Source organism: Lampetra fluviatilis, chromosome 48 (assembly GCF_964198595.1).
Source record: "Lampetra fluviatilis chromosome 48, kcLamFluv1.1, whole genome shotgun sequence".
NCBI classification, from domain to species: Eukaryota; Metazoa; Chordata; class Hyperoartia; order Petromyzontiformes; family Petromyzontidae; genus Lampetra; species Lampetra fluviatilis.
The window spans coordinates 8,518,623-8,544,685 of NC_136322.1; the positions used below are offsets into that span (position 1 = coordinate 8,518,623).

At 42.5% G+C, this 26,063-nt stretch overlaps 1 protein-coding gene across 1 annotated transcript in view; it reads right to left on the reverse strand.

Annotated features, from left to right (window-relative positions):
- LOC144948245 (receptor-type tyrosine-protein phosphatase beta-like) overlaps positions 1-26,063 on the reverse strand; it is a 111,708-nt gene that overhangs the window by 77,501 nt on the left and 8,144 nt on the right. Inside the window, exons 2-5 of the mRNA XM_078877669.1 lie at positions 9,962-9,995; positions 7,408-7,656; positions 3,086-3,355; positions 1,017-1,286 (exon numbers count right to left, since the gene is read on the reverse strand). Of these exons, the coding sequence (XP_078733795.1) occupies positions 1,017-1,286; positions 3,086-3,355; positions 7,408-7,656; positions 9,962-9,995 (823 nt within the window). The remainder of the gene's footprint in view (positions 1-1,016; positions 1,287-3,085; positions 3,356-7,407; positions 7,657-9,961; positions 9,996-26,063) is intronic.

Below are 26,063 nucleotides of genomic sequence, written 5' to 3' on the forward strand. Positions count from 1 at the left end.
CGAGAGATTATAATCAAACTTAGCATTCCTCCAAAAGGTACTCAATGTTTATATCAGAGTTGTGTTGAGGGGCATTACATGTGGTCTAAAAGTAAGCTTTCACCACCAATATTATGCATAATAAAGGTCATTTTTGGGTTAGATTGCGTAAATATAAATGTGTCGTTAACCCACCACCACCGGACAAAGCCACTTAGTAAGGTTTGTCACGTAAACAAAAACATGCCAGTTACTTCTTCAGCACAACAGTGTGTTGGAGATTAAACCCACAACATTTAAAATTTTGCGTTTTGCTGGTGATTGCAACCAGCTTCATCAGGCGATTTGCTGGAATTGTGAAGAAGTCTTCCTGGTTCTGTCTTAAATAGAGGCGTAACGGTGATGTCATCACTGTGAGCCTATCAGGTGCGAAGACCAGGGTGGGGTTAATGTGGTCATATAAATTACAATGAATTATGTTCATGTTAGAATATGCAGCACTGTACCTATTATCGGTTGGGTTCGTCACCGTTTATCAATATACTGTACATTGGAATGATTTTTGTATTTAGTTTAGTTTGTTGTCCTTCCCCCTACCTCTGATTAAAACGGTTTGCCATATAAGGTGCTAAGAAGTTCAACACATACCCAGAATATGCATAAACTATACCGATATTATTAACAGATTCATGTAATCTATAAGCACAGGGTTGGGGATTTTCTGTTTTTAAGCTTGCAGATGTTTTATGACGGAACATGTTTGATAATTTTACATATACAACACCGGTTGATTGAATGTGTACCGAATATCAAATGTACAATTAAAAATACGCAACAAACGTAATATTTTCAAATCTTGGAAAATACTGCATATGATACCCATCATTAAAGACGTATGAATTCCGTTATTTAATGCTGTCAATAATTGGCGACACATTTAAGAAGTGTTTGAAATTTTGTAGATTTTTTAGCATGTTTTGAACAAATATCAAACATCAAAGCCATTACACGAAGATGAACGCTGCTTATGTACGTACAGGTCCTGGCAGTGAAGTTGGCTGATGGTTGGGAGTAACTGCCACTGTGCGCTGTTACAGATGCCTGGTAACTTCTACCAGGAACCAGATCTGTAAACACTTGTGTTGCAATGTTGGAGGACACAACGGAGCTGTTCACTGCTGTTGGGTTATTGGTTTCATTCAAGTAAACCGTGTAGTTGTCAACGTCTGCAGGAATTGTAGGTGCCCATGAGACATTCATGGCTGTAGAGTTGATGGGGATGATGGCGACATTGACTGTTGGAGGAACTGCAACGGCAAATACAATATTTACACACGTACACATTTCAAGAGCTGCATTTGCCATAAACTAAAGTCATTAAAGTAACACCACGTTAGATACAACGGTTACTGTGATATGGATTTCCATTTGACTCGGACATCATCGCGGTATTCGTGTGCTCCGCTGTTTTCATGAATATTCATTTTACAAACAAACTAAATCCTTCAATTACGTCAGAAAATCTCTTCAGCCTTCCAAATCCGGTAAACTTAAGCTTTCCACCTATGCTTTACAATAATGGTGACTCATGTTATACTGTAATTATTTATTAACTAGCTTATAGCCCGTCCAAGGACGGTTGGAAATTGCAGTTAATATGAAATATTCAATCGAAACTAATAACCCGCTCGTGATTATTCTTTGGGTCTTTCGGGAAAGTCACATGAGTTTTCCGAAAGACCCAAAGAATATGAATTCCTGCAGTGACGAAGGCTTTAAGCCACTCATGATTATTAATGAGAGGGTGGGGGCGCGGTCCACGTGAGTGACTTGATCAGCTCATGATTATTAATGAGGGGTGCGGCATGTGGAGTGACGTCACGAGCGTTAAGGACAGACATTCCTGGGTGATTATCCGAGATATTTGTATTGAAGTCTAAACATGTTAATAACTATTAAGTAATTAATCAAACACGCTCCTATGATGTTTAAATATAATACAAACTTGTTCAAATCATTACCTTTCACACTGGATATTCCCAATAACTGGAAAAGGTCAGAGCCTCAATGAGTCTCGCTTCGAGAGATTATAATCAAACTTAGCATTCCTCCAAAAGAAGGGACTCAATGTTAATATCAGAATTGTGTCAAGCCGCATTGCATAAGCAGTCTAAAAGTATGCTTTCACAACCAATATTATGCATAATAAAGGTTATTTTGGGGGTTTGATCGCGTAAATATAAATGTGTCATAAACCCACCACTACCCGACACAGCCAATTAGTAAGGTTTGTCACGTAAACAAAAACATGCCAGTTACTTCTTCATCACAGTGGTGTGTTGGACATTAAACCCACAACATTTACAATTTGGCGTATTGCTGGTGATTACAACCAGCTTCATCAGGCGATTTGCCAGAATAGTGAAGAAGTCTTCCTGGTTCTGTCTTAAATAGAGGAGCAAAGGTGATGTCATCACTGTGAGCCTATCAGGTGCGAAGACCAGGGTGGGGTCAATGTGGTCATATAAATTACAATGAATTATGTTCATGTTAGAATATGCAGCACTGTACCTATTATCGGTTGGGTTCGTCACCGTTTATCAATATACTGTACATTGAAATGATTTTTGTATTTAGTTTAGTTTGTTGTCCTTCCCCGTACCTCTGATTAACACGGTTTGCCATATAAGGTGCTAAGAAGTTCAACACATACCCAGAATATGCATAAACTATACCGATATTAGGAACAGATTCATGTAATCCATAAGCACAGGGTTGGTGATTCTCTGTTTTTAAGCTTGCAGATGTTTTATGCCGGAACATGTTTGCTTATTTAACATATACAACACCGGTTGATTGAATGTGTACCGAATATCAAATGTACAATTAAAAATACGCAACAAACGTAATATTTTCAAATCTTGGAAAATACTGCATATGATGCCCATCACTAAAGACGTATGAATTCCGTTATTTAATGCTGTCAATAGTTGGGGACACATTTAAGAAGTGTTTGAAATTTTGTAGATTTTTTAGCATGTTTTGAACAAATATCAAACATCAAAGCCATTACACGAAGATGAACGCTGCATATATATATACGTACAGGTCCTGGCAGTGAAGTTGGCTGATGGTTGGGAGTAACTGCCACTGTGCGCTGTTACAGATGCCTGGTAACTTCTACCAGGAACCAGACCTGTAAACACTTGTGTTGCAATGTTGGAGGACAAATCGGAGCTGTTCACTGCTGTTGCGTTATTGGTTTCATTCAAGTAAACCGTGTAGCTGTCAACGTCTGCAGGAAATGTAGGTGCCCATGAGACATTCATGGCTGTAGAGTTGATGGGGATGATGGCGACATTGACTGTTGGAGGAACTGCAACGGCAAATACAATATTTACACACGTACACATTTCAAGAGCTGAACTAAAGTCATTAAAGTAACACCACGTTAGATACAACGGTTACTGTGATATGGATTTCCATTGGACTCGGACATCCTCGCGGTATTCGTGTGCTCCGCTGTTTTCATGAACATTCATTTTACAAATCAAACTAAATCCTTCAATTACGTCAGACAATCTCTTCAGCCTTCCAAATCCAGTAAACTTAAGCTTTCCACCTCTGCTTTACAATAATGGTGACTCATGTTATACTGTACTTATTTATTAACTAGCTTATAGCCCGTCCAAGGATGGGTGGAAATTGCAGTTAATATGAAATATTCAATCGAAACTAATAACCCGCTCGTGATTATTCTTTGGGTCTTTCGGGAAAGTCACATGAGTTTTCCGAAAGACCCAGGGAATATGAATTCCTGCAGTGACGAAGGCTTTAAGCCACTCATGATTATTAATGAGAGGGTGGGGGCGCGGTCCACGTGAGTGACTTGATCAGCTCATGATTGATAATTGGTTTTTTACCCTTCTATCTGGCAACAAAACTGACACCTTTTTACAAGGAGTCATGTTTGCATAGACCGCAATACATGCAGTCATAATACAAACAAAAGAACATAACTCTGATAATGTGCACTGTCCTTGAAGTTGATTGGTCCACACCCGAGACAGCTTTCCTTAGAGCCTAGTCTCACATGGGTTGGACCAGATGACGCCAAAAGGCGCACAACTCAAAGACAATGCACCATCAGAGTATGAGAGCTCGGGGCAAGCATCTACACTATGGGAACCTCATTTGCCAGTAAAAAACAAAAATGACTCCTTGTAAAAAGGTGTCAGTTTTGTTGCCAGATAGAAGGGTAAAAAAGACCGTGTAGTTGTCAACGTCTCCAGCAATAATAGGTACCCATGACAAATTCATGGATGTACAGTTGTTGATGATGATGGTGACATTGACTGTTGGAGGAACTGCAACGGCAAATACAATATTTAGACACGTACACATTTCAAGAGCTGTATTTGCCGTAAACTAAAGTCATTAAAGTAACACCACGTTAGATACAACGGTTACTGTGATATGGATTTCCATTGGACTCAGACATCCTTGCGGTATTCGTGTGCTCCGCTGTTTTCATGAATATTCATTTTACAAACAAACTAAATACTTCAATTACGTCAGAAAATGTCTTCAGCCTTGAGCGAAAAAATCGATCGTAAATTTGAAATCATTGTTAATCTACTCTTTGGATCTTTCGGTAAAGTCACGGAGAAAGAAAAATATATTAAATAATAGCATACGACGTTTCGATTGCAACACAAGCAATCATCATCATATACGAATAAAAGAGAAAATTAACCTAGTAAACTTAGAAATATAATGCAATACAACACAGAGAGTCGGCTAACATAACAGTCAACACCCTACGTGGTTGGTTACGTTCTTCCAAAGATTGCTAAATTTGAGAGAGACACAAAATACAATTCCTGCAGTCACGAAAGCTCGAAATCATGTTTGAACCACCTCTACGGGGAGGGTTTAAGTTTGTGTTATCTTTCTCTGTGTCTCTGTGTTGTCTCTCTCTGCTTGTGTCTGTCTTTGTGTCTCCCTGTCTGTGTCTTGTCTTTCTCTCAAAATTTCACACTTAACTTCTAATTTAGCAATCTTTGAAAGAACGAAATCAACCAGGCTATGCATTAATTGTGTGTTGACCGACTCTCTGTGTTGCATTAAATTTCCAATTTTTACTAAGTTTGATTTTATTAAGTGTGTTTTCTCTCTCTGTGTGTCCTTGTGTTGTCGCTCTAGTATTTGCTGCAATCACGAAATCTTCAAATCTCTCACTGACATGCTAATTTCTCTACCCCCCCCCCCTCTCTCTACACAAGGCCTCGACACAGAGGCGTTGTTTCTCTGTGTGCCTTTGTGTGTGTCTCTCTCTGTGTGTCTCTGTGTTATCTCTCTCTATGCGAATTTGTCTGTCTGTGTTGTCTCCGTGTCTCTGTTTTGTCTCTCTCTCAAATTTAGCGTTCTTTGGAAGAACCTTAATCAAACAGGTAGGGTGTTGACTGTTGTGTTAGCCGACTCTCTGTGTTGTATTTGCATTATATTTCTAAATTTACTAGGTTTGTTTTCTCTTTCATTCGTACCTGATGGTGATTGCTTGTGTTGCAATCGAAATGTCGTATTCTATTATTTAATTCATTTTTCTTTCTACGGGGCTTCACCGAAAGAACCAAAGAGTAATTCCTGCAGTCACGAAAGCTCCAAATCAAGTTATTGTTAATCTGACGTAAGAAATTCATGTTAATGGTTAGGGGCCGTCCATAAATGACGTCACGCGATTTTGGACGATTTTGGACCCCCCCCCCCCCTCGTCACACGGCGTCACAAAAAGTCAGAACCCCCCTCAAATATGACGTCACAAATTTCTGCCCCCCCTCCCAAAACCATATTTCCATTTTGATAATAAAACATGCTTCAAATCGCTTTAAACTATTGTCATTGTAGTGCGTATTTAATGTGGCGCTGCACTCTGATGTTGTAGGAGTGTTGTTATAACAATTAGTGTTGTTATAACAATTCTATATTTATTTAAAGTTGCGCATTTTTACGTGACGTCATATTTCTCACCCCCCTCGTCACACATCGTCACAAATGTCTGACCCCCCCCAGGTGCGTGACGTAATTTATGGACGGCCCCTGAGTTTGTTCCTATACGATCGGAAGTTGACCCTTTACAGTTTACACCCTTCAAACATAGTTTATAATATTTAAATAGGCAATATTAATAAATGAACGTTCTAATAACATGTTAAGAACGCTTGTACTGGTAGGAACCACCTGGTTCCACCAGCCCACAGGGGAGTATAGTGTCCGTCCGTCGTGCATCCAAAAATGGGAGGGGTCGGGCTGGGTGGAGAGAGGAGGGTGGAGAGTGGCTGGGTGGGGAGGGGCTGGGTGGGGAGAGTCTGGGTAGGGAGGGTGGAGCTGGGTGGGGGTGGGAGGGGTGGGGCTGGGTGGGAAGGGCCTGGTCACCCCGTGGTGCCCTTATAAAACTCAACGTTTACCTACTCACGCCGGCTTGTGCCCGCCCTCACAGTCGCCCATATTTGCGGAATGCACCACGCCGCCGTTGACCCTGGCCATTGACCGAGCAATCCAACGTTCCTACCAGCTCCCTCCGCAGGAATGTGTTACACCTCTGTAGTGTTTCTCAATATTTCGTGCTTGCACACTCATTCTTTTTGTCACTTTCTTGTCTATCTTCAAATTCATTTTAGTGGCTATTGTTATTAATCTTATTTAACTTTCAAGTAACAAAAACAAGAAGCATTCTAACTTTGAAAAGCGAGCAGCTACTTGCTGTCAAAAAGCTCATGAAAGTAACGTCGCCGATTGGCCGAGGTCTGCTGCCGAGTTCACTTAGGAGCGCTCCGATTGACCGACATTGGCGGGTTCCGCGTCATATCTTGAACACATCGTTAATCGAAAATCTCTCGCAAACAGAAACAATGCGGGGGGGGGGGGCTATGGGAGGCAGATCGTCAATCGAAATATCGTTACATCGATGGCATCGTACACTGCCCATTCTCCATTATTGTACATCCGTGAACAAGCACTTCATAGTTCATCGGATTCCTACAGTCTAGATGAAGATTCTGATTCTGTCAATGTCACCAAACCGAACACCTGGAATTCCATCTCTTGACAAAATGTCCTCGTATGTATGTGGACCTTCTGTTCCCACCGTACCTAGCCAACCATGCTAACTTGATGCCAATCCGTCGGTTCTCTGATAACTTCACTTGACACATACCTTCGTTTGTTTACATTGGTATGATAGCATAAGTCTATGGGCCCTTTTTGCCAGTGTCAAAATGATGACAAAATAAGAATAGCCTTCACCCTTTCCGTAATAGAGCAGAAAGATGTTAACATGTTAACATGTTCAAAAACTAAATGAAAACACCTATTGCCAGGCATCAATATTCTCATAAAAAAAACAACGCACAAAGTGGCATCACTTACGCGTTTGGTACGTTCCGTTGATGGAGCTGTTGGTAGAATTGCAGTCGACAAACAGGGAAAGTAAATAGTTCCTGCCAGGCACCAGCCGCGTGAACGTGAATGTCGAGCCAGTCACCGGTTCTGGGGCTGTCCAGCTGTTTGCAGCTTCCTTGGTGTCGTTCAGGATGATGGTTTGGATAATGGCGCCATCAGGCTTCGTCCACGCGATGCTGATCGCCGTGTCATTCCTCGTGACATTTTCGAATGGTGCTAAAATAACAACGTGCACAAAAGGTACATACATAAATATGTATAGACACACACGTATAAACCAGTCTCTTTTTTTTCTGACCAGCATTTGTTTCAATGTCAAGTCGACAGATTGCATTGTCCCGGTGACTTACACCCCCCCCCCCCCATGGGTAATTATGCTTCCGCCAATGAGGCCACAATTGCCATTTAAAATCGCCCATTTGTCGAGTGAGCAGAAGCGCTCCTGGGCATCTGTGAAAAAGAGCCTCAAAGCTCATCAGATTCCTCCTTCTACGTGACTTTACCGAAAGAACCAAGACGATGAATCCCTGCAGTCACGAAAGCTTTAAATAGAAATGTTTACCTCTTCCAATGTAAGCAGCAAACGAGAAAACCACATCTAGCTTGATTTTTTTTATGAAGAGATCCGAGCAGGACTTGCTGTATGTTTGGATATGATTGATTCCTAATGCATGGCTAAGATTGCAAACATATTTGAGAAAGGGCATGGCACATAGAGAGACCCTGGCTGGTGGTGGTGGTGACGTCATCCAGCAGTTGATAGACCCTGGCTGGTGGTGGTGGTGACGTCATAATACAGCAGTGGACAGACCCTAGCTGGTGGTGGTGGTGACGTCATCCAGCAGTTGATACACCCTGGCTGGTGGTGGTGGTGACGTCATAATACAGCAGTGGACAGACCCTGGCTGGTGGTGATGTCGTCATCCAGCAGGGGACAAATAAAGCTTCCGATTGTGATCCGTGGCCTTGTCACGGTGTTCTCACGGTGCAAGAGGTGACGCCCCCTGACATCGCCTTTCCAGGCATTCCAACGTGAGGCGGATCTTTTTACACGCTTTTATTTAACTCACTCTGTCTGTTGTTGTTGTTGTAACCTCAAATCTTGTAACTCAATTTTAACCCACTTCCCAATGTGGTATCGACCAGAGGTGTGGACTCGAGTCATGTGACTTGGACTCGAGTCAGACTCGAGTCATGAATTTGATGACTTGCGACTCGACTTGGACTTGCATAACAATGACTTTGTCCCACCTATGAGATGTGGACTCGAGTCATGTGACTTGGACTCGAGTCAGACTCGAGTCATGAATTTGATGACTTGCGACTCGACTTGGACTTGCATAACAATGACTTTGTCCCACCTATGAGATGTGGACTCGAGTCATGTGACTTGGACTCGAGTCAGACTCGAGTCATGAATTTGATGACTTGCGACTCGACTTGGACTTGCATAACAATGACTTTGTCCCACCTCTGGTATCGACTGCACACTTGGTATACTTATGTCATACTGATGACAATACTATATTCTATCATAACAAAATTAAATGTATATTTTTAAACAATCTTTTTTACACGCTTTTATTTAACTCACGTTGTTGTTGTATCCTCAAATCTTGTAACTCCATTTTAACCCACTTCCCAATGTGGTATCGACTGCAAACTTGGTATATTTATGTCATACTGATGACAATACTATATTCTATCATTAAAATATATATATATTTTTTTAATTCTTTTTAATATGTAATGTTTCGGCTTGGGTCTAATTGTCCACGGTCAACTCACGTTGGCTGTAATTGGCCACGGTCCCTTACAACGTTATGGCAAGCTTCGGGGCCACCTCCTGGAGTTGTGGAGTTCTTCCATTATTAGTACATTTCATAAAAGCGTGTTTTGAAAAATGTTTTTTTTCAATATTACTTATTTTTATGTCAGTTCCCCGAAAGGGTTAACAACCGTTCATGTTCCTCATTGTTATTTGTGTATTTGTCAAAAGCGATATGTGTGTGGTGTCTGTTATTTCTGGGCTCGCAGTCGAGTTGGAATGACTCTCCGAGACGCATCACTCGGTTTCTTTTCATATGTTAAGTTAATGGGGGAAGAAGCCAAAATGGGACCTCTTTTGACGGTATCAAAGTATAAAAAAGTATGCAAAAATCATTTGCTTGCATGTCACCACAGGTACTGTGTGTGGTTAATGCAGAGACTTGATTCCTTGAAAAATGTTTCGATTTGGTGTTTGAACATCTCAACACAACTTCTGTTGTATTTCCAGAACGAGTAAAAATGCGTTTTCTGGTTTACGAAATGTCTTTTTATGAATCGAGGTTTTACCGGCACCAGGTGAATCATAATGACTCACCAGGCAAGAAGATTCAATCCCCGATCAAGGGATTGACTGCATAAAAGATTGACTATTTAATCCTAGCAATGGTGAGTTTGGTGGTATTGCAACGCAGTCACTGGGCCACAGAGAGATGATTGCTTAAAGCGTTTGTTAAAATAATGTACGACTCACGTATTTGTCCGCAGCAATCTGCAATTCTTGGGACCTGCAGGGAATACACGGGTTGATTAGAACCAATGCTTTACCGCAAGTATGACACAAGACATTACAACGCATAGAGCATCAACAACATTCCATCATTCATGCCGTTCGACCGTCACGCAAATGCTTTTTGTGTTTAATTTGTTGTCCTACCCCCGGAACGGTTGACTACATACAGCGCGAAAGAAGTTCAACATACATAGGTGGAAACACTTTCCCACTTTCCTCATATATTTTTTTAACGCAGAACTGTAATTTTGCCAAATTAGGTAGAGAACTAACCATACGTGTTTTTGTTTTGGGTTAAAGCGCGTAAATAGAAATGTGTCATTCAACCCGCCACCACCCGACACAGCCAACTAGCAAGGTTTGTCACGGAAACAAAACGTGCCAATTAGTTGCGAGTTCATGATTACATTTCATGCGATTTGTTTTGTGCAGTCAATTTTAATGTACAATTTTTTATTTTATTGAGGGACTGTGCGGTGTTGTCTTTGGTATGGGTCTGGGACTGTTTTTGCTGTTGTTTTACTGCCCCTTTCCAAAGCTTGGACATTGATGATTTATTTGGTCTGCGAGTGTTTTTGCAAGACGAGCAACATTTTTTAATAAATAAGAATTTGATAAACGAGCGAGGTCTTGCAATACGAGTAGTACGTATATACGCTTTGTCTGCCGAGCGTCACGTGATCGCAACTGATATACGAGTGCTTTGATATACGAGTGCTTTGGATTACAAACACATTTCCGGAACGAATTGTGCTCGCAATCTAAGGTTTTACTGTATTTGGAGTCTGCGTCTCTCTCATTGCCACCACGGTGGGCTAGGAGATGTTAACTGCCTCGCCTGGTATGCAGGAGGTCGGGGTTTGATCCCGACACTGATGCCTGCTGTATATTTGGAGTGTGCGCGATTCTCTCCCTGTAGTCGCGTGCATTTTTTTCTCAGGGTCCTCTGGTTTTTCCCCCTCCAACATTTAGAAGCACGCGTGTTGAGATTATTGTGGTTATTTTGGTGCTATAAATGTCCAAATGATGGGGCCAATTTGTTGAGCTATCATTTGTGATGGCAAATTAATACATCAGGGGGGCTTTGCCTGGTAGAATCGGGATGGTTGAGTGTTGTATTTGCATGTGTTTGGGCGATTTGTTTACCTTTGTTGCACTTATGAATAATAATCATCGTTTTTACCCTTTTTGGCAATAAATCAAGAGGGGTTAAGATGTTCAAACACCAAATAAAATCCTTTTGCAAGGAATCAAGTCTGCATTAACCACATGTTATTGTGGTGAACATGCAAACAAACACGCTATGATAATATATGCATTGTCTTTGAAACTGATTGGCCTACACCAGAGACAGCAGCCTTCTTTAGGGCCTCGTCTCACTACCAGTGTCAGACCAGAGGACAACGTCAAAAGGCGAACAGCACAAGGGCAAAGCACCATCGGAGCATTTATAGCTCGGGGTGAGCAGCTACAAACTGGGACCTTTTTGCCAAAGTGTATCAAAGTGTAGTGAGTCACTTCGGAGACACTAGTTAGGAGGCAACAACGTTTCTTCTACACTATATAACACCGTTACACACGGGACTACGGGATAACTACAAACGGGTCAGAGCAGCCCACGTGCTGTCTGACCCACGACGTCGGAGATGGAGACGTAGCACCTTGGTTCAATTTCGATTTAAAGCTTTCGTGACTGCAGGGATTCATCTTCTTGGTTCTTTCGGTAAAGTCACGTAGAAGGGAAATAATTAAATAAGAAAAATAAAACATAATAAAATCATTCTCACGACGTTTCGGCCACAACGCAAGCAGCCGTCCTCATGTGAAGAGGATGGCTGCTTGCGTTGTGGCCGAAACGTCGTGAGAATTATTTTATTATGTTTTATTTTTATTATCTTATTACTTCCCTTCTACGTGACTTTACCGAAAGAGCCAAGAAAACACCTTGGTTCACTTCACCTACAGACAGCCCCAATCTTCAATCGGGGCTTCCTTTTTATCTCTCTCGGCGCGGCCTAGCTCCACCCTCGGCCGCGCCCCCCTTCTGGAACGTGCCACCTGCCCAGCTCCGCCCTTAACCACGCCCCCTACAGGAACTCACCCCGCGGTCAGCTTTGCCCCACATTCCTCACCCCGGTCCTTCACGTGCTTCACCCGAGGCCGGGGGTGACCCGTCCTCACGTGCCCCCTTCCGCCCGCCAGCAACCCGCACCACGCTCCCTCGTGACCAATCACGTGGCATTCACTCGATGCGCTGGCGGAGTGGCTGCTATCCCCTACTCTGTCGGTAGGACTCATCAGACTCTCTATGCTAGCACCCAGTACCACGCACCCTAGCGACACGCTGTGTGTTACTGCATGGTGTGCAAGGCACTCCACCCATATTTCCTCATTCCACTGCACTTAGCGCTACGGGCTCCGTAGCGTTCCATTCTATATCACTACAAAAGTATTCAAATATAGGAATAGGTTTTTACCCTTTCTGGCAATGAAACAGCAGTTGTAAAAAGATGTTCAAACACCAAAGTTTCAAGTTTCATTCATTAGGTATAGCCCTGTGAGCCATTCGGCTCTTGAATCGGGTGCAACCGCAACAAACAAAAAAACTAAAACATGAACAAGAAAACATCTTAAAGTGACTATGTGCAAACAGAAAATCCAAGAAAAGACAGCAAAATATTGCAGAAGACAGCAAAATATTGCAGAAACCTTATCCAAGGAATCAAGTTTATGTATTAACCACACATGCGGTACTTGTGGTGATGTTTTTGTACTGTGATAACAAAAGAGCTTTGGAGCTTATCGGATTCCTCCTTGCAGTATAAAGTACATCTTCTGATTCTGACGACAAGGCTGAGAATCCCGGTGGAATCGCGGGCGGCTGCTTGGATTAAAAAACAAAGGAAGTCAACATCGGACCGGAGTAGGTATTTGATTTGGGGGGCCGTCCATAAATGACGTCACGCGATTTTGGACGATTTTTGACTCCCCCCCCCCCACCCTTTGTCACTCGGCGTCACAAAAAGTCAGACCCACCATCAGATATGACGTCACAAACCTCTGCCCCCCCCCCCCCCCCAAAAACATGATTCATTGTAGTGCGTATTTAATGTAGCGCTGGACTCTGATGTTGTAGGAGAAAACATTTATTTAAAAGTCTATTGACTTAAGTAGAACGTGTTGTCTATATTTATTTAAAGTTGCGCATTTTGATGTGGCGTCACATTTCTCAACCCCCCCCCCTCGTCACACATCGTCACAAATGTCTGGCCGCCCCCCAGGTGCGTGACGTCATTTATGGACGGCCCCTTGAGTAAATAAAGCAGACTTGCTTGAAGCACGGAAATCCCCACTGTTGCCACAAATTCCGTGAAGTCAAGGCTCGCCCTACACAAATATTTGGAGTTGGCAGGGCCATATTTGCATGATAAATAGTATCAAACCTATAAACAATGAAATGCATGTCATTGCTATATACATGCCATTGATATATCAGTTGATATACAGGGTGCTTAAAAAAATTAGCACTTCTTTGGGACTATCGTTTTTCATGGAAAAAGAACGGATAATGCTACACTACAACACGATAACAAATGTAATGTTAATAGCTTGAAAAAGTTAAAGAGTCTCCCACTTGTTCGCCATCATTGTCAACGCGTGGCCTGGAATCTTGTCCAGGTGGCCTGCAGAGCCCGGACGCGCATTTCTCGTGTTGGTGTTGTTGCAAATTCTCAGAAGTGTACACATTTTTCTATGAAGCACCCTGCATATGTCAATGGCATGTGCTTTTTGTGTTTAGTTTGTTGTCCTTCCCCCGCACCTCCGATTAGCAGGGTTGGCTACGTACGGTGCGAAAGATCAACATTCATACGCACGTAATTTTAGTTGCATAATATATATACAAATTATGAAACCCCATCTGCAGTGAAATTGCAATAGAAAAATGTATGACAAAATGTATTTGAAATATGTATGTCAAACAAGAGCTGTCTAACAAGTTTAGCGTTGCACAAGCCCTCTCTGACCACTGCGAACAAGGCACTGGCACGTGCCGAAAATAAACCCATTCTACCGGTGTGTCAAGTACAGGGAAATTGCTAGTAAAGTGCTTACAAGTAGCCGCGGTGGCTAGGAGATGTTCACTACCTCGCCTGGTGTGCAAGAGGTCGCAGGGTCGATCCTGACCCTGACTACGCCTGCTGCTGCTGTACATTTGGAGTATGTGTCTCTCTCTCATCATCACAGTGGCGAGGAGATGTTCACTACCTCGCCTGGTATACAGGAGGTCGTGGGTTCGATCCCGACCCTGACGACGCCTGCATCTGTATATTTGGAGTCTGCGTGTCTCTCTCTCTCTCGCCCCATCACGAGATGTTAACTACCTCGCCTGGTATACCGGAGGTCGCAGGTTCGATCCTGACCATGACGCCTGCTGTTTATTTAGAGTTTGCATCTTTCTCTTTCTCCCCGTGATGGCGTGGATTTTTCTTCCGGTTTTTCCCCTCCACATTTAGAATCAACATCACCACGCGTTCAGAGTATTCTGAGCATCGCGACGTTTCGCCATTAATTACAGCCAGCTTCATCAGGCGGACAGCCAGATTTGTGGAGAACCCCTCCTCTCTCGTTCCTTAAATAGGGGGGGGGGGGGGAGGTGGTTAGATGTGACGACGTCACGTGTGACTCCTCGTGACGTTTGTCGGGGTTTTATTTAATGCCGACTCTGTCACGTGCCCTACTCTCAACCCACGTGATAGCCCGCTTCGCTTGGGCTATCATTTGTGAGAGCCAGGTTGCTCGTCTTAACAAGAACCACATTGCTCAGTGGTCAAATAAATTAGTTCATAGTTTATACCATGGCCCACTTCCTCTGCTACAACACTCGCCACACCGCACCGCCAATCGGATTGCGCTTTGAGAGTGCGCTATTTCCTTTCAGTTACTCAGCATCTTACATTCGGTGTTATATCGTTTAATCCCCATTGTGCTACCTCACGCTTTCGTCTCGCGTCATAAGACAAAGCGTCCAATCAACGGGGGTCTCTCTCACGTGCACGCAGTGCATCCCTTTGTGTTCCAAGGGTAGCCCATCCCATTTAAGTGGACATCAGCGAGCTGCCTCTTGAGACCAATCTAAGTGAACTTTGCTTCACGCAGTAAGGGTGGCTGCACTATCCCCACTTGGTATAGATAATGTTATTGCTAGGCTATGAGTACACACACAAAAAAAAGGAAAAGTGGTCTGTATGTATGTATGTATGTTGAACTTCTTTTGCGCCGTACGTAGACAACCGTAACTAACTGATGTGCATTCTAGCGATGCTCTAGAAGGGATAGAGAGTGATGTATCAAGTGTGTTGAACTTTCGATTTAAAGCTTTCGTGACTGCAGGGATTCATCTTGTTGGTTCTTTCGGTAAAGTCACGTAGAAGGGAAGTAATACAATAATTAAAAATAAAACACAATAAAATAAGTGAGAATTATTTTATTGTGTTTTATTTTTTTTTATTTTATTACTTCCATTCTACGTGACTTTACCGAAAGAACCAAGAAGATGTGGTGAACTTTTTTTGCACCGTACGTAGCCAACCGTGCTAATTGGAGATCTGCACGAAGGACAACAAACTAACACGCAAAAAAGCAGTTCCAAAGAAATTCGTTTTCAAATGGACCTCAGCAGTGTGACCTCTGGTTTTTACTTGAATGGACCTCAGAGGTACCTCAGTAGTATGTGCTTCCTTGGGCCACTGTCTAAGATGGAGTTGCGGGAGCAACGTTGAGAGCCATTGTCGCGAGTAATGTTCGTCGCACGGCAATCGCACCGATCGAATGTGCTGTGGTTTTTTTTCGCGAAGTCATCAGCGACCGAACGTTTACTCTCCGGACCTCAGCACCGTGTCGACTTATTGCCCTGCACAAAACAACCGTCCGTCCTGGGTGACTTCCCCAGAAAGAGGCAAAATCTCCGCATCCTCATTCACGTTGTAATTGGGGCTCCGGCAATTAAACAACAACAAAAGTATTTACACCATTGGAACCTCATTTGCCAGTAAAAAAATATGATAATTGGTTTTTTACCCTTTTATCTGACAACAAAACTGACACATTTTTCTCGGGTGTGGACCAATCAACTTCAAGGACAGTGCATACATTTTCAGAGTTATATTTTTTGTTTGCATTATGACTGCAGGTATTGTGGTCTATGCAAACATGACTCCTTGTAAAAAAAGTTGTCAGTTTTGTTGTCAGATAAAAGGGTAAAAAAACAATTATCAATTAACAACAAAAGTGTTCGTTCGTAGTTGGTTTGGATCTTCATCGAACTGTGTGCATGGCATCGCGGTGGCTAGGAAAATGTTAACTACCCTGGCTGGTATACAGGAGGTCGTGGGTTCGATCCCGACCCTGACGATGCCTGCTGCTGTATATTTGGAGCCTGCGTCTCTCTCATCATCATCATCACGGTGGCTAGGAGATGTTAACTACCTCGCCTGGTGTGCAGGAGGTCGTGGGTTCTATCTCGACCCTGACGATGCCTGCTGCTGTATATTTGGAGCCTGCGTCTCTCTCTCTCTCCACAAGGTCGCGTGGAGTTCTCTCTGGGTCCTCCGGGTTTTCCCCTCCACATTCAGAATCGACGTCACCACGCGTTCAGTGCAGGGGTTACCAACGTGTAACGGACCCAGAGCCACAAAAGGTAGCCATGAGTTCGTCAACGTGTATTTGGAGTCGGCATGTTCTTCCCGTGGTCGCACGGTAGTTAACGGCCGTGGCGGTTAATGCCGGACAAGGCGGTTAACGCCAGGCAAGACGGTTAACGCCGGGGGAGAAGGTTAACATCTCAAGCTTTGTTGGCTTGTGGACCACTCTAGCCGATTGAAACATTTCCGTGCAACACCCAGCCCCACCAACGCTGGCGATAAAACGCATTCCGAATAACCAGTAACACAAAATGATTTGTGTTACCGCAACATGAAAATATAACTTTTTTAAACGCAGCTTTAGGGTTGTTTATATTTTTTGTGAGGGGCATTTGTGTATTAATGGATGCATGTTGGACTTCTTTCGCACCATACATAGCTAACAATGCTAATCCATACCGTGTCAACCCATACAGTTTACCCCGTATTCTTGTACATGGAAATTAAGTTTTCAGGTCTATACGCGTAAAGCCGCTTCAATACGGGCAAAGCATTTTTATAAAAATGTCTCTATTTGTTTGTGTTTCTCCCTTGTGATGGGACTCTGTAGAATGAACGTTGAGATGTATAAGGGGCACGGGGTGACCAATAACGTCTGAATTGGTCTGTATTAAGGTAGGGCACTGATAAGGGGTTGGCAGGTTTGCTAATCGGGGGTGGCGGGGGAAGATCTTAGGTTTAGGGGTAGTTAATCAGAGTAGTTGACCAAACTAAATTTTTGTGATCAAATATCACGAGTCAAATATTAATGTCCGAAACAAAAGGTATAAAACCGTTGTCATTGTTACCGAATCAACCTGGATTTGACTACGTACGGTGCGAAAGAAGTCCACCATACATACATACATACAAACATACACCACTACTACCATACATCACAGCCCACTGCATGGGAGATCCCTACCGTGTGACTTCGATTCTAAATGTGGAGGGGAAAACCAGAGGATCCGGAGACAAATCCACGCGACAACGTGGAGAGAGAGAGAGAGACGCAAACTTGAAAGATACAACAAGCGTCACGGTTGGGATCGCAGCCACGACGTCCTGCATACCAGGCGAGGTAGTTAACATCTCGCCCTGTCTATCGCCCAACTGAGCCAAGGGGAGCACCGTAGTTAAATAAACAAATTACCCATCATGGTAGTGCAATAACAGCCATAGAGGGTTCACGTGGGGATTGGCTTGCCGGTCCTGCTTGTAGCCAATAAGGGTTAAGATAGGGACCATGGCCCAGGCGTGATCACGACATGGCATCAGGAGTGATTGGCCTAGCCATTCGGGGCCCCAGCTAATGGGGAGCCGGATGAGGGGCGTGGTCCCGGGATTGACAGGGAACCATCGAGAATAGTCGAAGCTGTCCATGAACGATTGGCTGGGGGGACCACGTGACGAAGGTATTAAGAGAGAGTGAGGGAGAACGATCGGGAGCAGACTGGAAACTGACAAGAGCAGGGTCACGCGCGGACGGGGCTCGGGGGTGCCACGTGCGCGGTGGGGACTTGGTGCGAAGTCTGTCCTCTCTCCGTTGTCTGCCAGCAACGGAGAGTGAGTGAGCGAAGTGTATTGTGGAGTGGAAATAAAAGGACTGATCCCGAAGCCGTCTCAAGAAAGATTATTACAGTAGTATCAAAATAGAAAAATTGGTTTAACCATGATGTACCTGCTCACCCCGAACTCTCAATGTCCTAATAGTGGCATTGCCTTTGTGCTGTTCGCCTTTTGGCATTGTCATATGGTCTAACACCGTTTGAGCCTCGGCTCTAAAGAAAGCTGTCTCTGGTGTGGACCAGTCAGTTTCAAAGACAATGCACCACATACTATTAGAGCATGTTTTTTGTTTGCATTCTGACCACAAGTGTATGTGGTTAACGCAGACACGATTCCATGCGAAAGCTTTCAGTCTGGTGTTTCAGCATCTTAACACGACTGTTTTGTTGCCAGAAAAAAGGGGAAAAAAACTATTCTCATGTTTGGTACTGGCAAAGAAGGTCCCATGATTTTGCTGCTCACCCCGAGCTCTCATTGTCCTGATAGTGGCGTCGTCCTTGTGCTGGTCGCCTTTTGGCATTGACCTCTGGGTCTAACGCTGTTTGAGACTCGGCTCTAAAGAAAGCTTTCTCTGGTGTGGACCAATCCGTTTTAAAGGCAATGCATCATCATTTACTACCAGAGCATGTTTGTTTGCATGTTCACCACAAGTACGTGTGGTTAACGCAGACATGATTTCTTGCTAAAGGTTTCAGCTTGGTGTTTTAACACCTTAACAAAACTTGATTCACTGCCAGAAAGGGTAAAACCTATTCTTGTAAACAAACTAGCATTTGTTTAACACGTAGGCTTTCGCGACCAATATTATTCATAATCAACGCTTCAACACACCGGTGGGCTAAAGCAGTGAACTATTTGTCTTTTGTCAACGTGACACTTTTTTGCTGATTGGCCGTGTCGGCTGGTGGAGGGTTACGACACATTTATAAATAACGCGATCTAAACCCAAAAACGTTGATTATGAAATTAGCATTTGCTTGACCCGATCACATTTTGTATTTAAAACAGGTGCAAGGCCCCACGTGAGCTACGTAGCTCTTTGCAAGCGATAGCTCGACGACGTGGCTTGTGATCACTGTGTGGGAATTGGGTAGCAGCGGCCAAACTGCTCGAAAGCGACGACGGCGTGGCCAACTGATGTCTTCCGAAAGCAGCACGCGGCTCTTCAATCCACCACATGCGGCTCTATGGAAGGGGCATTACGTAGCAAGTGCTACCACAGTGGCGAAGAATAACGAATGTCTTCTTGGTTCTTTCGGTAAAGTCACGTAGAAGGGAAGTAATAAAATAATAAAAATAAAACATAATAAAATAAAATAATTCTCACGACGTTTCGGCTACAACGCAAGCAGCCGTCTTCAGGTGAAGACGGCTGCAAGAAGATGAATCCCTGCAGTCACGAAAGCTTTAAATCGAAAAATAACGAATGTCTCCCGTGCTGAGCCAGAAACTGCTAATACATACAACAACAACAACCGCCATTCGCCACTAAGTGGCGGTGACGTCACCACGACGCTTGTGCCAGGCCAAGTGCACCTTGAGGCCACGTGAAGTGTCGAACGCCAGCTGGCAGGTCACGGGGCAGACCCAGCAGGTGCCACGGGTCGACTGACCGAGATGACCAAGATGACTGGCTGATGCACCACCACCTGTGCCCCCTACTGTACCAACTTGCTGTGCTTTAGCCACCCGGCGCTCCGCTCGTTGTTGTGAGTGTCGCTCCTCCGCTAACACATATTACACACACACACTCGTATATATGTCCACTTTGACACGTTGACGAACTCATGGCTACCTTTTGTGGCTCTGGGTCCGTTACACGTTGGTCACCCCTGCACTGAACGCGCGGTGACGTCGATTCTGAATGTGGAGGGGAAAATCCAGAGGACCCAGAGAGAACTCCACGCGACCTTGTGGAGAGAGAGAGAGACGCAGGCTCCAAATATACAGCAGCAGGCATCGTCAGGGTCGAGATAGAACCCACGACCTCCTGCACACCAGGCGAGGTAGTTAACATATCCTAGCCACCGTGATGATGATGATGAGAGAGACGCAGACTCCAAATATACAGCTACAGGCATCGTCAGGGTTGGGATCGAACCCACGACCTCCTGCACACCAGGCGAGGTAGTCAACATCTGCTAACCGTTGTGATGATGATGAGAGAGACACGCAGACTCCAAATATACAGCAGCAGGCATCGTCAGGGTCGGGATCGAACCCACGACCTCCTGCACACCAGGCGAGGTAGTCAACATCTCCTAGCCACCGTGATGATGATGAGAGACACGCAGACTCCAAATATACAGCAGCAGGCATCGTCAGGGTCGGGATCCAACCCACGACCTCCTGCACACCAGGCGAGCCGGTTAACATCTCCTAGCCACCGTGATGCCATGCACACAAATTCCATGATGATCTAAACTAACTGTTGATTAACTGGAGGAACCGGAAAAAAATCCACGCCACCACAAAGGGGAAGAGAGAGAGAGAAAAATGCAGTCTCCAAATAAACAGCAGGCACCACGGTCGAGATCGAACCTACGCGCCTCCTGCATACCAGTCGAGGCAGACAACATCTCACCCTGTCCATCGCCTGGCTCGGTCAAGGGCAGCAGCATAATTAAATAAATAACTCAGTTTAACACGTAGGCTTTCGCGACCAATATTGTTCATAATCAACGATTTTTGGGTTTAGATCGCGTTATTTATAAATGTGTCGTAACCCTCCACCACCCGACACGGCCAATCAGTAAAAAAAGTGTCACGTTGACAAAAGACAAATAGTTCACTGCTTTAGCCCACCGGTGTGTTGACGCGTGAAACCACAGCATTTACAATTTGAGTACGACGTTTCGCTGGTAATTGCATCCAGCATCATCGGGCAATTCGCCAGAATGGTGAGGCTCTGCTGTGTCTCCCGTTCTTATATAGAGCAGCAGCAGGGTGACGTCATCATTAACTCATTAACTCATCAGGTGCAAAGATTTGAGGAGGGGGTTATTGTAATTATATACTTGATTAGTAATAAGGCTATTGTTACGATGCGAGTTGTAGATTAGTAATCATTTGGAATGTGTTCTATTGTGATTATGCTACATTAATAATCAGTTAGTGCTTGTTTCCCTTATAAGGAATTGTAATGCATCTTATTTAATAATACGCTTCCAGGCCGCACTAAGCCTGTAGCTGTCTGAGCGATTAAAGTTATTTCTGTTTCTCTCAATCTCAATGGATTCTCTAATTAGTCTTTGCCAGTAGTAACTAGTTTTACACAACACTTCAACGTTGTCAAAATCAATTGAGTGTCCCTGTTGGCAAGCATGTTCTGCCACTGCCGACAGTTGTGTTTGCGATAGTTTAATATTTCTCTGGTGTTCTTTTAGTCTTACACTAACGTTACGCCCTGTCTGTCCAATATAGCATCTGCCACATACACAATTAATCCGATATACACCTTCTGTTGATAATTTAGGTAATTCGTCTTTAGTGCACGTTACTAGTTGTTGAATTTTGTGTACTGTACCAAATCTTACTGTAATGTTATAAATAACGCGATCTAAACCCAAAAATCGTTGATTATGTTAAATAAATAACTGTTTGCGTGACCCGATCACACAAAAATAATATACAAATTGGATAATAATCCCCAACAATTCATAATTATATTACTAAGCGTATTTTTTTTTTAAAGGAGAGAAAATCACGTTCATGAATTTCGGCACAATGTGAATGTGAATTAGATTTCCTTCCACAAAGTACTTTTTTTTTAATTTAAAGCTTTCGTGACTGCAGGGATTTATCTTCTTGGTTCTTTCGGTAAAGTCACGTGACTTTACCGAAAGAACCAAGAAGAAGATACATATATATACACAAGAGCAGGTGCGCAACGTTGGTGGAATGTTAAATGTGTGCGATAGATACTTGAATTCTAGATTTGAAGTTTTCGTGACTGCAAGGATCCATACTCTTTGGTTCTTTCGGTAAAGACACGTAGGTGAAAATAATAATAAAAAATGGAATAAAAATAAAGTTACAATAAAAATATAAATAAAAATTGAAAACAACAAAATGTAGTTGTTTTATTTTTATAGAACTAAATTTAGTTTTAAATTTTTTTTCGGTAAAGTCAAGTAGGTTAAAATAAAAATCTAAATAAAAAAGTGAAAACAACAAAATTTAGTTGTTTTCACTTTTTTTCGGTAAAGTCACGTAGGTGAAAATAAAAATGAAATAAAAATAAAAGAAAAAAAGTGAAAACAACTAAATTTATTTGTTGTAACTTTTTATTTTGTTCTTATTTTCACCTACGTGACTTTACCGAAATAAAAAATCTAAATAAAAACGTGAAAACAACTAAATTTAGTTGTTTTGACTTTTTTTTCACCTCCGTGACTTTACCGAAAGAAAAAAAATCTAAATAAAAACGTGAAAACAACTAAATTTAGTTGTTTTGACTTTTTTTTCACCTACGTGACTTTACCGAAAGAAAAAAAATCTAAATAAAAACGTGAAAACAACTAAATTTAGTTGTTTTGACTTTTTTTTCACCTACGTGACTTTACCGAAAGAAAAAAAATCTAAATAAAAACGTGAAAACAACTAAATTTAGTTGTTTTGACTTTATTTCACCTACGTGACTTTACCGAAAGAGAAAAAATCTAAATAAAAACGTGAAAACAACAAAATTTAGTTGTTTTGACTTTTTTTTCACCTACGTGACTTTACCGAAAGAAAAAAAATCTAAATAAAAACGTGAAAACAACTAAATTTAGTTGTTTTGACTTTTTTTTCACCTACGTGACTTTACCGAAAGAAAAAAAATCTAAATAAAAACGTGAAAACAACTAAATTTAGTTGTTTTGACTTTTTTTTCACCTACGTGACTTTACCGAAAGAAAAAAAATCTAAATAAAAACGTGAAAACAACTAAATTTAGTTGTTTTGACTTTTTTTTCACCTACGTGACTTTACCGAAAGAAAAAAAATCTAAATAAAAACGTGAAAACAACTAAATTTAGTTGTTTTGACTTTTTTTTCACCTACGTGACTTTACCGAAAGAAAAAAATCTAAATAAAAAAAGTGAAAACAACAAAATTTAGTTGTTTTGACTTTTTTTTCACCTACGTGACTTTACCGAAAGAAAAAAAATCTAAATAAAAAAAGTGAAAACAACTCAATGTAGTTCAGGTGGAACCGTCACAGCCACGACCTACCTGACTTTACCGAAAAAACCTAAGAATATGATTCCTTGCAGTCATGAAAGCTTCAAATCTAGAATCAATGTAGTTGTTTTCACTTCTTTATTTTTTTATTTTATGATATTTTCTTCACCTAGGTGACTTTACCGAAAGAACCAAAGAGTATGGATACTTGAAAGTCCTGTTGTTGTGGCAACATATCCAGTTGCCTCCTAGAGAATAGCCCCTGGCAGTCGTGTCACAGACGCACGAATCGTTTTCATGGACCTCCGAGTCACACCGGGTAAACACCTCTGGCCATCAAGTTCAAGTTTCATGTATTAGGTATAGCCCTGTGAGCCATTCGGCTCTTGAATCGGGTGCAACCGCAACAAACAAAAAAACAAAAACAAGAACAAGAACAAGAAAACATCTTAAAGTGACTATGTGCAAACAGAAAATGCAAGAAAAGACAGCAAAATATTGCAGAAAAATCACCGTACACCAACGCTGTGTGCAAAAATCCCAGTGGGATGCAAGTCAAACAACAACAACTACCGAAAAAACCTAAGAATAAGAATATGAACAACAACTACCACAAGACAACTTAGATTTAGGCCATCAGTCTAACTCTGTACTACAACAAACAAACATGGCCAAACCGAAAAACTTTTCAAAAATCACCAAAATAAAGCCATAAAAGCAATGAAACAGTGCAGGTCATAGGAACTGTGACCGAATTTTCACAATAAACAACGTAAACAACATGTACTACCAAAACCCTGTAGCCATAGCTGGCTGCATGAGTCACTCCACAACAGCAGGAGCATCAGTCGGAGTGTCAACATTTTCCAATGCACATTTAAGATCAGCACACTAAATCAAAACACAAGACGTCCCAAACGGCACAACAACACGCCCGGCGTTTACCGAAGGAAGACGCACACCGACGCCTATGTGAACACCGAGTCACAATATCACACCACACAGAAATCCTCTCTCATCAAGACGCTGGCGCGTCGGGCTAAAAAAAGAATGTCAGATGGTGAAAGTCCGAGCGACGAGAGGCTCTACAATTATATAGTTACAATAATCCTCAAATTAACTGGGTGGGGGGGGATGCCAAACCCAAATCGAACAGCAATAATGCTGAAAGTAACCAAGTTGTTAAACAAAATACCACACATTGCGGGAGTAAGTGACAAACTCGCTAGAGTTTTGGTGGAAAAAATAATCAAGAGTGAGATTTCGCACGGTAAGCGAAATACAAAAAAACTAGTATGGTGTGCTAAAGATCAACTGCCGAAGTCACCAACGTGAAGGTGTGAATTGCTCTTTTGGTAAATGCTACGTTGGATAGGCGGGACGAAACATTGGCGTGAGGCTAAAAGAACACGAAACAAACTTCAAACACTAACGCAACCGTCGGTAGTTGCAGAACATGGTTGCAACAGGGACATTCAATCTTGATTTGAAGCTTTCGTGACAGCAGGAATCTATGCTCTTTGTTTCTTTCGGTAAAGTCACGTAGGTAGAAAAGAAATAAGTATAACCTGTAAAAACAAAGTTTTTCACTATAAATCCTTTATATGCGTGGCAGCGAACTTAATATAAAGGATTTAAAAATATATTCGCCTGTGGAGGACGCGGGGATCGATCCCGCGACCTTTGGCATGGGAAGCAAGGGCGCTACCAACTGCGCTACTCCACCACGGCCTGTGGAGGGGTTACGCTCTGGGCTCTTACACTCTGACGTTCAGCCAAAGCCATGAATGCGTTCTATTTGAATATATGTAAAATAATTTTTTTTTGCCTAAAAAGTGTAAAATTTTGGGAATTTTTTTTCACGAACAATAATTGTCACGCACAACGAGTCTGTGTGGAAAATGTCAGCTCGATTAGATCACGGGAAGTGGGTTAAAAAACGACCGAAAGATTTGCACGGTCCTAAGCAAGCAAGCAAGCACGCAAGCAAGCAAGCAAACACGCGAACTTAATATAAAGGATTTAAAAATAGAATAAATCACGACGTTTCGATCGCAACACAAGCGGCCGTCCTCAATGTTTACACCATGGCTACGGCCTTGCTGCTGCGATTTAACCCAAAAAACACATCGATACATTTTTATTCCCCCCCCCCCCCCCAAAAAAAATCTAAATTTTAAAACGAATTTCATGCCATTTCCTGCCTACAATATGAAACATTTCACGAACACATAGGATTGACTTTTTTGTTATTTTTAACAACAATGTCTAATAGTGTATTATATTGCTCTGTTTTTTAATTTTTAACCTTTTCTTGTTTCATTGTATGTAATGGCAGAGATTAGGGATTAATAAAGTACAACCATAACCGCAATCATATAAATAGAAATCTATTTTATAGCAATATATTGGGGGGGACATTTTGAGCATATTTGAAAATTGGGGGAGGGATGTGTGTGTGTGTCCCCAAAATATATTATAACTAGCTTAACTACCCGGGTTTGCCCGGGACTTGGATCCACCACGCCCGGCCGCCTTTGTCTCCCCAGTGGCGATGTTCACACACCACACCAGTTACTTGTTTGAGGCTGAGTCGACCTAGGGGAGGGCCCAAGACCGGTTCAAATAATCGTCACCGGTGGTGGCCG